At 35.6% G+C, this 12,968-nt stretch overlaps 2 protein-coding genes across 4 annotated transcripts; one reads left to right on the top strand and one right to left on the bottom strand.

The window, feature by feature from the left end:
• Positions 1–550: 550 nt before the first annotated feature.
• Positions 551–3,497, top strand: LOC106368922 (protein NDL3). 3 transcript variants are annotated; one of them, XM_013808996.3, is made up of 10 exons: positions 551–1,325; positions 1,667–1,766; positions 1,849–1,946; positions 2,034–2,122; positions 2,216–2,276; positions 2,376–2,462; positions 2,563–2,640; positions 2,724–2,780; positions 2,881–3,072; positions 3,146–3,497. In XM_013808996.3, exons 1-10 carry the CDS (start codon positions 1,323–1,325, stop codon positions 3,365–3,367), a joined length of 987 nt encoding a protein of 328 aa, XP_013664450.1. In that variant the 5' UTR covers positions 551–1,322; the 3' UTR covers positions 3,368–3,497. The 3 variants fall into 3 exon arrangements, with proteins under 3 accessions (XP_013664450.1, XP_013664448.1, XP_013664449.1); XM_013808994.3 differs by having other exon boundaries at positions 552–912; XM_013808995.3 differs by lacking the exon at positions 551–1,325 and adding an exon at positions 1,359–1,577.
• Positions 3,498–3,553: 56 nt separating this feature from the next.
• Positions 3,554–8,054, bottom strand: LOC106368923 (K(+) efflux antiporter 4). The gene is made up of 20 exons (XM_048765121.1): positions 7,656–8,054; positions 7,382–7,425; positions 7,189–7,253; positions 7,011–7,074; positions 6,848–6,909; positions 6,672–6,747; positions 6,473–6,547; positions 6,266–6,337; positions 6,091–6,174; positions 5,898–5,966; positions 5,619–5,696; positions 5,402–5,490; positions 5,199–5,295; positions 5,062–5,115; positions 4,861–4,956; positions 4,486–4,674; positions 4,325–4,402; positions 4,191–4,235; positions 3,983–4,072; positions 3,554–3,888 (listed from the first exon to the last, which is right to left on the bottom strand). The coding sequence occupies exons 1-20, from the start codon at positions 7,909–7,911 to the stop codon at positions 3,802–3,804; spliced, it is 1,770 nt and encodes a 589-aa protein (XP_048621078.1). The 5' UTR covers positions 7,912–8,054; the 3' UTR covers positions 3,554–3,801.
• Between the last annotated feature and the right edge of the window lie 4,914 nt (positions 8,055–12,968).

Genomic DNA, 12,968 nt, shown 5'->3' on the forward strand with positions numbered 1-12,968 from the left:
GTTATGCCGTTTTCTAATTGTGTATAAGGGAGACATACTAATGGGCCTTAAACAAGCTTTTTTGGACCACGAGGTAAGAGAATATCATCATACAAAAACTATTGGAGTCTATTTGTCATGTCTTGACTAAAAATTTTATTTTTTTCAATAGTTAGGTCCGTCTACACCAAACTCCTTTTGTTGTTTTATAAAATAGTATTATATCAGAATTTTGTTTAATTCATAGTTTTTGTATAATATAGTAGTAGAGTGCTAGAAGAAAAAACAAGAGTTTGTTGTTACATTAAATGGTAAAAGTTATTGGAGTTGATGGGTGTTTAATTTGGTGGTCGAAATAGCCAACTCTAGAGTAGAAGACAAAAGAATAAAAAGTAAAGTGGTAAAGTTGTTAAATGAAATGATAATGAAAATTGGCTAAACGGCATAATAAAATTGGACTCGTGATTATTACAAAAATAAAATTAAAAACGTGATTATTACAAAAACTATATATGTTAACCGATCAGAACTCAAATGTAATAAAAAAAAAAGAAAGGAGACCAAATCAAAGAGAGATACGAATCGAAAACGGCGCCGTTGGGAAGTTCGGCGTAAATAAAATAAAAAGAGTCTCATCGGCGTCGGTGGGAAAATGATTAACCGCTGGCCATTAACGCAACACGGCTTTCTTATAACACACAGACATCGAGACAGAGATTGAAAGTGGTCCACTTCTCTCTCTCTCTCTCTCTTTACATCAAAGAAGAAGACAAACCAGAGCAAAAAGAGCCGTTGAAGCCTAGAAATCTAACCCTTCTCTTTCAATCTCAACACAACAGAGAGAGAAGAGAAAAAGAGGCATCTTTTGAAGTCATGGCGGGTTTAAACGACGACGTCTCAGTCGACATTGAAGAGATCTCCAATGGTGGAAAGGTTTTGTTTTTGACACACACACACATTCAGCTCCGAAATTTACTTTCTTTATTTGTCTTCTTTCCTCTTTCGTTTTCCTATGTATCTTTTTATGGCAAATTAGATTCGTCTCATTTCATTTTTTCTCTCTTATGGGTTCATAGTTTTCCTAATTAGCTTCCAATCTCAGTGGTAATTACTGTATAATTGAGAGAAATATATTCCCTTTCCGATTGAAACCAGTGTAATATTATTAGCTGTTTTTGTCAAATTAGATTTAGTTTTTATGACAAGTTGGATCTTTAAAAAAAAAAAGTTGTTTTACTTTTGTCTGATGATAATCCTCTGAAGGAAATCTGTCAACTTGGGTGTTTGGTTTATTCGAATCTCCTTTTCTTCTGCATAAAAGGTGAAGAGACTCCCTTGAAAAAATGGTATCTCTCTATGATTGATATATGATGTCTGACTTTTTTTTAGTGACAACTTATCTCTTCTGCTGATTTTCTGAGTCTTTGCACATGGGAGAATCTAATTGAGAACCTTTTTTTTATTTTTATTTTGTGTGGTCTGGAACAAAGTTGGAATGTTCCTTTCTTAGCTGTAGTAGTTAGTACCTGCTTAAAACAAGAATAAAATTGAAAAGACTTATTGTGGTTTCTCTGAGCTGATTTTGGATGAGACTAATGGTGTGTGTCTGTATATGATAATCAAGCTTGTGGCATTGTAGTTTGGATAGACTGATTCAGTTCTTTCTTTGTTTTGATCTTTTTGGCAGGAGCATCATGTCAAAACATGCCATGGTTTGGTTTCAGTTGTAGTCTATGGAGACCAAGAGAAGCCAGCATTGATCACTTACCCTGATGTAGCATTAAATTGTAAGAGTAGTGGTGAAAATATATGCATTGGTTTATATTCACTTTCACATAAACCTGATGCTAGATTGTTATGTTTGGCTAGACTTGTCTTGCTTCCAAGGACTGTTTCTCTGCCCTGAAGCAGTGTCTTTGCTCCTCCATAACTTCTGCATCTACCATATTAGTCCCCCTGGACATGAGGTTTGCAAATTTGATTCTCTTGTTTGTTATATCTACTTTTGCTGCTGCTTGCTCACGTTTTGTCGTTTCTACAAAGAGTTTTTGTAGTTCGGAGCTGCTCCAGTTTGTTCCACTGATCCGTCGCCTTCTGTTGAAGACCTTGCTGACCAGATTCTCGAAGTCTTGAACTTCTTTAGGTAAAGCTTGAATCAACTAACAACTCTCACACTTGAACATTGGGAGTAACTTTATAAATCCTTTAAAAAATGTGTTTAATGTCTTCCTTGCAGACTGGAGTCAGTAATGTGCATGGGGATCACTGCTGGTGCCTACATCCTCTCCTTATTTGCTGTATGTACTTATTGAGGCTCCTTGAGGATTTATTTGTAGCTACAATTCTTTTTTTTCCATTACTTATCAGCCATCAATGATTGTTTTATGGTTTTGCAGATAAAACATAAAGATCGAGTTTTGGGTCTGATTCTGATATCGCCTCTATGCAAAGCACCCTCATGGTCTGAATGGTTTTATTACAAGGTTTAGTTTTATAAAAAAAAAAAATCTACAAAAAGTCACACACTCTTAATTCGCATCCAGACGAGTATATAAACATGTTGTTAGTACTAACGTTCTGCAGGTAGTGTCAAACTTGTTGTACTATTATGGCATGTCTGGATTGTTAAAAGATCGTTTCCTTCAGAGGTACTTCAGTAAGGTAAATATTCCCCACCCTGCATATGTAATGTAAACTCTCAATAGACTTCGATGTTTTGAAACTGTTTTATATAATCACGACAGGAAGCTCGTGGTAGCTCTGAAGTTCCAGAGAGGGATGTAGTACATGAATGCAGAAGGGTCAGTCAGTGCTTTATTAAACTCAGTACTAGTCTTTCAGTTGAATACGGTTTTTCTTCACCTTAAAATTGTTGTAACACTCATGATGTGTTTGTCTCAGCTGCTTGGTGAAAGACACGGTGTTAGCCTTAGGAGGTTTCTGGAAGCAATCAACAGGAGACATGACATAACTGATGGGTTGAGAAGTTTAAAATGCCGTACACTCATATTTGTTGGAGACCAATCTCCTTTCCACTCTGAGACTCTTCACATGGTGGCTGCATTAGACAGAAAAAACAGCGCCTTGGTTGAGGTATGCAGGTTTAATGCAACTAAAAGCTCTGGGGACATTTTCTGATGTTGTTTGTTTTGAGATATTATTGTAGGTGCAAGCTTGTGGATCAATGGTGACAGAAGAGCAACCACATGCGATGTTGATACCAATGGAGTTCTTTTTCATGGGCTTTGGGTTGTACCGGCCTGGTCGGGTTAGTGATAGTCCTACGAGTCCACTCAGCCCGTCGTGCATTTCGCCTGAGCTTCTGTCTCCGGAGAGTCTTGGTTTGAAGCTTAAGCCAATAAAGACTCGGGTTCCCACCAAATGCTAAAGAAACCATTGATTCTTTTTTTTCATATTCTTTAATTGAATTGTATTTCTTGTTGTACTCTATTATGTAGTCGATTAACTCGAAAACACTTTTATTTTAGAGATACTAGTTTTATGGGTTGATGATATCATTACAATACGTTTGAAGGTTGTTTCTAGATGAAAGAAACTACACTAAGAAAAAAAAAATAGAATTTCCTACCCATTTTTTACCCAAAAATAAAAAATCACAAAACATGATTAAAAGAAAAAAAAATGAAGCAAAGTTACAAGTCTTCGTGTAAGAGATTTTATACAGTTTCCTCTTTGGGTTTTTTTCTCCTGATCTCGCGAAACATCTATACATCCAGAACACAATATCGAGGGTTCCTCCACATTCATTGCCTTAGTCTTGAGATCAAATGTGGCGGCTTTGATGTTGTACTGAAATATCATCTAAGAATCGTGAAGAGAACCTTGGATCATTAGTGATATACGCTTTGCACTCTCCGAATGATACAAATCTCCTCCTTTCAAACCAATCTGATACACAGATGAAGGCCAAAAAAAGGTCCAAAAAGTTCAGATTGAGCCAAAAGCTGTAGAGAGAGAGACACAGAGATGTTTTAGAATATACCTCAGTCGAGCTATCCGGAGAGAACCACCGTAAGAGCACCCCTAAATGTACTACGGCTGGTATCAACTTGAATAGGAATGGTGTCGTTACCTGCAAAACATATTACTTACTTTAATATTTACTAAACAAATTTTTTTTTGGGGCATTTGAAATCTACTCCGCTATTCCTTGAGAAAGCAAAATAAACACACAAAAAATGGACCATTACCAAACTTAAAGCAGTTGTTCCCAGAAGCAGGAGGTAGAGTTTGCTCTGAAAATAAACACACACCCCTTTCCTTAATATAGCTCAAGAAAAGCAACATGGTCCACGCGGTCTGGATGACGCATTTGATTGCTTACCTCAATTAGGTGAAGATTAGATGCTCGACTTAGCAGAACAAAAGCAAATTCCCCAATCTGCGCAAGTGACATTCCAACCTATAGACAAAAGAAAACTCTGAGGCCTCTTTCTCCTCACGAGAAGGTTTGGAATATTATATGAAAGTAGGTCCACTTCTTACAAGTACTGCAGTTCTGTTATTGTATCCAAAGACTTTAACAACGATAGCAACTACCACGGTCTTTATCACTATCACCAGCAACACTGCTGCTACCAGGATGTCAACATGGTTCCACAAGAAGTGCATATGTATCAACATTCCAATACTAGCAAGGAATAGTGCCGCAAAAAAATTCCGTATGGGTTCCACCTGCAAAGGGGCACATAAACAATAACCACGGCTGATGTATAAGGTAGAAGTATATTTTTTGTACTATTAGACAAAGAAGGGTAATGTATTTCATCAAGAATTCAACGACACCTTTAGAAATAAAGATTGTCCAAAGAAATTGGAAAGATACTCTAAGGTACGAAAGAATCAAACTTGACTTCTTACTTGTTCAAGAGTGTGCTGAGCAAGATCAGTTGTTGAGATCATCACTCCCGCCGCAAAGGAACCCAACTCAAGACTTAAACCGAGTTTGTCACTACACTGAAGAAGCCAAAACGATACTGTGGTTTTATGAATTCAAAAATTTGAGAGGCACACATGTGCAGACAGACGATAGGTAAGAAGAACAAGTGGTCAGAGACTAACCCAAGCGACAAGCAAGCAAAATGCTACAGCGGCCAACTGGTAGAGCTCGTTAGTCTGCCAAAGATTTGTAGAACGCTTAAGTTGATAAACAACGTAAAAACCAACATGGAAGCAGGTAAAAAAAAAAGTGTGTATACCTGAGAAGAAAGGCTTGTCATAAGTTTTAGAAACCAAGGTACCCAGGTACGTGACAATACAAACAAAGCAGCCAAAAACGCAATTAAAATAGCCAACCTGGAAATAAAATAAAGTGTCAAAACCACAACATAACAAGTGGCAAAAAGGAAAGAAGTCTATTGTCTGATATTTTCACAGAACTTCCTGGAGAAAAAGTACATACGATTTAGCCATGGACAACATTCCTTGAAGGACACCAGAAGTGCCACCAAGAACCGGAAGGAGAGCAAAAAGCAAACCCACAGCACAATCCTAGTTATTTATGAAACCATAAATCAAATATCTAATGAAAGTAGCTGTTGCATTGTAGAGTACGCGGAAAAAAGGGCTTTAAAATCATATCAGATATTCTATTGTTTGAAGAGTGACCAAGTAGATACCTGAAGGATAAGAGTTCCAACGGTTATCTGACCATGAAGAGCACTTATGCTATTTTTTTCCATTAAAAATTTCAAAACCTGGTACAAGAATCACGGGCGAGTTAATGATGTCACATGAGGATCAAGTCTACAGAGCAAGCTAGGAAAACATAAACGGTACAGTAAAGAGACGATAAAATAAAGTGAGGGTGAGCACAAGGAACCCAATAAATTCAAACAGTGTAGAACAAGATCAAAATATTATACATGCAAAAATACAAATGTGACATTAGAATATACCACCGCTGTTGAAGACATTGAAAGAAATGCACCAACGAATATTCCTTCTGTTAGTTTACCGCCACATAACTGCAATGAAGAAACAGCTAAGTCAACCGAATGCATTCTAAGTTCACGAAGATTTACACACGAATTCTCTAATAACTCTTTCTTTAACTAGATTGCTGCTGGCCTGCTACTATCTAGAACATACCGAGGCTGTTATCCCACTCAAGCACATGAACAAAAATATCTGAAGGAGACCTCCTGGAATAGCTACTGCACGAACTACACGAAGCTGCAACCACAAAGTACAATAACTCTCTTAAAGTTTCAATTGGTCGGAACAACGAAACCATACAAACATAAGAAGGTGAAAACGTGCAAACCTTTGCTGCAGAAAATTCTAATCCTAAAGCAAAAAGGAGAAAGATAACACCAAACTGAGCTACTGTTTCAACCTGTGCTACACAAAAAAAAAATATCAAGTCCTTGTCAACCATTTACATAACCACGCAATCTGCTAGTTGCCATAGATACGTAATATGCAGATACAAAAAGAGGAACTTTGAAGAACTAAAGCTGATGTAAGTTACCTGCACCATTTCACTAACAAAGCTTAACCCACCTGGTCCAATGATAGATCCCGCCAATAGATACCCAGTAATGACCTGCAATGATACAAGTAGTGTAGAACTTAAATAATGGTTCGATCATTCAAGTGGCAACAAATACTCAAAAACTAACAGAATAAACCAGAAAGTCACAAGCTCTGCAAAGGAAGCGTGTGCTCACCGGTTGGCCAGCACAGGCAAAAGCAATTCCACCACAAGTAGCAGAAACAATGACGACAACCAGATCTGATATCAGCCTAATGTACCGTTAAAGAGAGATGCCCCCAACAAAAAAAAAACAGTTAGGTAGATTCTTACAGAATATAATAGAACCGAAACAAAAAGAATTGTCCTTACCTTAAATCAAGCTGCAGTACAGGGTACTTGGATTTTGGATTGGACATGATAAAAACGTTGTCCTGGATTGGAATTGCAGTAAATTAATGTCATCTTAAACGCTAGATGTATATTATTGAGTCATAATATACTGTACAAGTGATTTAAGACTATGCAAGCTTACCTTCCTATCAATCAGTCTTGGAGTATCTTCAACGCCATTCTCGTTATCCAAATTAAAGAACGATCTAGAGTAAAAGGCACTGGTTATGTAACAGTTTCTTGAGCCTATGAAACAAAAGTAGATAACAGCCACTACTTGCACAAACAAAATCCAAACAGGGTAAATTATGAAGACTCACTTCTCCTCTTTGGTCTTGGTTTCATTTTTCTTGGGCTTAACTCGAGCAACAGTCTCCAGAACAGCCTAATGAGCATAACAAAATGGCTTAATAAAAAAGAAAGAAGGAAAGAAAGAAAACAAGACACGTTATTGAGTAGTGTGGTGTGTAAAAAGCAAAAACAAAGATCAAAACTTGCATGCAATGAACCAACCTGCTGATCAGCAACACTATTATTGAAGCTTCCTGGATCTGGAACTGCAAATAGCAAAACAAATTCATAAACAGCACATTCAAAGCCGCAATACCTTTATCAAATGCTAGAACGATCATAAAATCTACAAACCGAGATAAAATCCTCTAATAATCAATCAGTGATAAATCTAGTGAGACCCAAAACAAGCTGAGCTCTGAAGACATAAAACCCTAGCTCCACAGCGAACGCACTAAACAAACCAAATGCGAAATTGAAGATCTAGTAGACGAACCATCATTCTGGTCGTTCTCAGGAAACTCCTTCTCAAGCGCACGATCGATCATATCGGCGAAACTGTCCTCCTTGGGTTTCGCGTTCGTCGCATTGGACTCAGCGGAGGTTCCGTTGATCTCCTCCCGAGTGATAACTGAGTCGGTCCCGATAACGGAGTCGGCGGAAAAAGCAAGAGAGAAGCTACAGATCAGAAGAAACGCGAGAAACCTCATCGGTTCTACGGAGAAGAATTTGTCAGTTTTACACCGCCGCATCTCAGTGGTGGTGTGCCGCGGCGAAGCGATAGAGAGATAGTGAGTGAGATTTGATTTTGCTCGTGTGTGATTCCTTCTCTTCTTCGTCTCTCTCCTTCGAGTGGTTGGAGAACGAAAAAGCAGAAAGATTGAGGCAAAATTAATTTTTTTTTTTTTTTAAATAATTATTAAGTGTTAACTGATTCATTAACACACGCGCGCGTGATTTTCCTTTTCGTGGCTGTGAAGAGAGAAATATTACTACTCCATCCTGTAACAAAGTCAAAAAGGTGAATATTTGCTGAATTTGCACATTAAATACAATATGACGTTTGTGCATTCGAATTTTTTTATTTCATCTAGGTTTGATTGAAATGTTTGGTCTTTTATGGCGTTGCTTAGTTTCGAGTATTTTTAACCAAATCCCTTTCTTTAAACTCCGTCTTACCTAAGCAAAACTTGGATTTAGTCATCTGTATCAGTTTTCGTTTCGTTTCGTTTTGCTTTGATTTTTTCTTTTTAAACGAATCTGAATTTAAGTATTAGTTTGATTGCGTTGTACTAAAACTGAAATTTGGTGTGAAAGAATAAATGTTTTCGTCTGATTTGTAAACATATTTTGGTTTAGGTTTTTTTTCTTCAAATTAACAGAAGTAAGATTTCTAAAATAATGCACGAAGTTAAAAGAAAAGATTACATTGAAAATGAATAATTATATGGCAAAGTTTATATTTTCAGCACTGTAGATAAACTAATAAAATATTAATAAAAATAAATAATTTAGAAATTATAACATATATATACTAATTTTTAAACTTAGAATCAGTGTTAATAATTAATTACTGGGCTACGTCTAAATCAACTTTGACCGACTCACAGATGATCAACCTTACCCAGTCAAGAATGTTAAACTAACATCGAAATATATGAACCGTTAAGTGCACAGCAGGAGCCAAAGATATTTGACATGTAATAGTTTAATTTGATTTCTTGTATCTATCTATCTATAATAATAAACAGAGTTTTCTCTCAACTTAGTCATCCACGTCATATTTTAGCATGCGGCATTTACGTCCACGTGGCACTATCTCTTTAATTCATAAGCTGTTTTTAGTTATCTTTCGATCCCGCGGAGTTTTATTTTCAATCGCCACCTCCTCTCTTGAAATAGGCCTTAAATGATTCTTATGTATAGATTTAGCTCAATTCTCTTATTCCAACAACTCCAATCAACCAGCTTCATCTTCTTCGTATCCCCAAACCCTACTTTCCACCGTGTACCATAATCAGCAACGTTACGTCTCACCTCAACATTAAACCATATCGTAAAGCTTCACAATTAATTTCTTCAACCCATTCCTCCCACGACGTCATATTTAATTTGCCGTTCCTATATCTCCTTTAAACTTCTGAGGAATTGATACTATTAATAATGAGTATACACCAGTTCGTAATGTTCTTTGTAAACCCGTTCGGTATCTTACAACAACTCTGAAAAAGAACAAAAGTAATTTGAAGTGTGTTTTCCTCTCCAATTCATCTGCTGCTCTCTGATTAATTTCAGTTTTACACTATAGGCAAGTGGTCCAGACGAGGCTCCTCCGTTACTAGGAGGCTCAGAATGTCAAGAAAGGGGATCAATTGATGGGGTAGATATGATGCTGCTTGATGCAAAGGTATTTTGATTACATGTTTTTAAAAAGTTTTGTTCTTTATTAATAAGTTATATCATAAGTGATGATGATGCTAGGTACCTATTTTCCATTAATTTCTAAATTTGGTGCTTTAAATTTGGCTAAAGATTCTTTGCTAGCGCTATACTCAAGGCTTTTCATCAGAGCCATGGTTTTGGGATTATGCAATTGCTTCGGTGCTATCTTTTTCGAGAGTTTTTGATGACTTATGTCAACTGAGAGTCATAATTTCCTTCAAGTTATCTTACGACCTGGTTGTCTTTGTTAGTGATGTTGAAAGTGACGATGATGAGGATGACACTGAAGCTCTTATGGCTGTACTCGACCAGATAAAAAAAGAGTGGAGAGGCTCAAGAAGGTATGTGTTCTTGTCTGTGTTTTTGTGAGACGGTGTCATCTCATTGAAGCGTCTTTCTCTCACTCTAAAATGATTCAGGCTTCACTTAGTGTGCACCGTCCCAACACGTTCAAAAACTTATTGAGTGAAGACTTGGTTTATGAGCTTAATACTTTTGATCTAACATAAAGCCCAACTTCCTCTTTACCAAGAGTTCCCATGTGCTATTTGTTTCATTGACCAAACTGTTTTCGTTGAGCTTGTGGAGCTTGCTGAAACGTTTGAACCGATCCCGAGAGAGAGCTTCAGGTTTCGGGATTACAAACAACTTATGGTATTATCCAACACAACTACTGATTTACCAGGTTTGAATTCATTTCGCTCTTTTAAAACTTTTGCATATATTTATTTCACATATCACACTTCCTAGCTTAGCACATGTATTCATTTTGTAGATGTTGTTGGGCAAGTAAGGGGATTAGAACTATTTACAATGAAGAGACATAAAGTAAACAACGCATGATGATCACCATAAGCATTGAAAGATATATATCTACTGAAAAAGTCATTTTCTTTTAAAGCTGAGCACACATAAGGTTTTACAGTCTGGACATGTCTAATCGTTAGCCTCCATATCTTTGCAGTCACTCAAATGTTTGCCTAAGTGTTTTTGCCGTTCTAGCTAGGCTCCTTCATGAAAATTTGCTTTGGAGTTGTGATGAACCAAAGGTGGTGGTTGCCACAAACATCAATCCCAAGTTAGTTAGTGGCATAAGTGGACCACCATTTCTAAAACATGTTATTCGAGTGCCTTATAACATGTTAATTGATTGTTTAAGTATTATTTCAGGGCGGTTATTCATGATGCCATCTCTGCTACTAATTTCTATTTTGGTATGAGTATGATGTTAGGAAAAGTTTTCTTGAGTGAAAACTTTTCGTGAATCATGGTAACTGTGTTGTTAATGGTGATGTCGTCTGTGGGGGAAGTGAGACAATTGATCCAAGTAACAGCTCTGTCGCTGGAAGGAACACAGACGAGGATACACCTGTGAAGCAAGTTGAGTGCACTGGAAAGAAGCCACGCATTAACCAAGTCAGAAAACTGGATGATCTGTTTAATGAAATTTCCCAAATACTGTAAAGTTTAGAGCACTTAAAATCTTTTCCATATTTTGTTTTGTCGCTATATTTTGTAAGATATTTGCACCGTCTCAGACCTTTGAAGTCAATAAATTAAAAATTCATGCTACACCACCCTTTTCCTTTTCCTAACTATATAAGCATCATTAATATAAAAAAAATCAGGCAAATCTGGTTTACTACAATTTGCATATTAACGGCAACTAACATGGTATTTCGAAACAATAACCTTCAAAAAAAGAAAACAATAAACCCTATCACACACCATCTAATTCAACCAACTACGTCTCAGGCTCTCGGCGTTGCTCTCTCTCCACACGACAGCAAAATGTTGGAGTTACAACCAAACTATTACACTACGTTAATTTTATTCCACTACGTGATTTTTAGGAGTTAGGACTTGCGTGTTCCTTAATTTAAAAAAGGTTTTCAGGTTTGAACAAAAGCTTATACGAAAACTATAGAAAAACAGCATTATGCTTGAGCAACAATAAATCATCTTATTGCTATGGAGACTTAAGTTAATATGTTCAAACTGTTTAAAAAGAACTTCCAATACTCTTTAAGGCATTCTACCCAAAAAATACTATTTAATGTAATTTCATTAAATCTTATATATTACTCCCTATGTTTCATTTTAAGCGTCGTTTTGGCTTTGTGCACACAGATTAAGGAAATAATTAATTTTGTATATTTTCTATATAAAACACAATTACTTATACACCTAACCATATTTCAACCAATAAAATATAAATTTCTAAATAAAATTAATAAATTTTGCATTGAAAATTGAAAACATATTTATTTTGCAACAAAAAAAATTTTTTTACAATGACATTTAATATGAAACAGAGGAAGTATTTAAGAAATTAAAACAAAGGTTTCTCGGTGTTGTCTTCATTCAGCTATATAAAAAGTCAAACTTCTCATGAAGAACATCCGCCCTATTCATAATGACACCAATTAATACTTACAGATTATTAAAACAGACAATCTCATCAGTCACAGAGGTATCAGTGAACCTACCGAAGCACATAATAGAATCTCAACATTTAATTTCTGAGAACTAACGAATTGAAGTTACTCAGCACGAAGATTATCACTAATCAGCGTCGTCTCAAATAATTATGAGGCTTAAAACAAATTAAATATATGTGGCCTTATGGTTTTTTACCTAAATAATTTGATTTATGAGTTATATATTACAATAAACTAATTAACAAAACATATATTCTACTCTGTTTATTATTTATTAGTTTATAATATTCTTTTTTAATTTAGAATATATTTTTGAAAAAGCTTCATAAGATCAAAAATATTTTTCAGTTTAGAGTATTTTTTAAAAAATGCTTCATAAAAATATTTTCAAAAAAATGATACACCCCGCCCGTAGGGCGGACCAACCACTGGTTTAACTTAAATTGATAGTACGCTTTTTTTTGGTAAAGGCATTCAAAATTGCATATTACGTTATCCCCTTATGATTCCGTTTAACCTATAAAAATTGTTATAAAAAGTGACGTTTAAATTGAGACAGCAAAAGAATGGGTTTTTTATTGACAAAAAAATATTATTAAGATGGCAAAAGTAAAACTAAACTAAAATAAATTAATAAGGGTTAATCTCAAAAGAAAGAAAGTTCTTGAGGGACAAATGTAGAAAATATAGCAAACTAATAATTAATAGAAAAATCAACAAAATCTTAGTTAGTGAAAATATTAGATTAAAATTAACTTAGGAAAATGAAATATTTTTCATCATTTTTTTGATAAATATTAGAATTTGACCTGATTATTCCGCAAATATTATTAAGTTGACCTGAATACTTTAAATCAACATATAAGATTTAAACCAGAAACACAAAAACCAATTCCTTACATTACCACTACGCTACCGATGCTTTG

This window comes from Brassica napus, chromosome C8, assembly GCF_020379485.1.
Source record: "Brassica napus cultivar Da-Ae chromosome C8, Da-Ae, whole genome shotgun sequence".
Lineage (NCBI taxonomy): Eukaryota > Viridiplantae > Streptophyta > Magnoliopsida > Brassicales > Brassicaceae > Brassica > Brassica napus.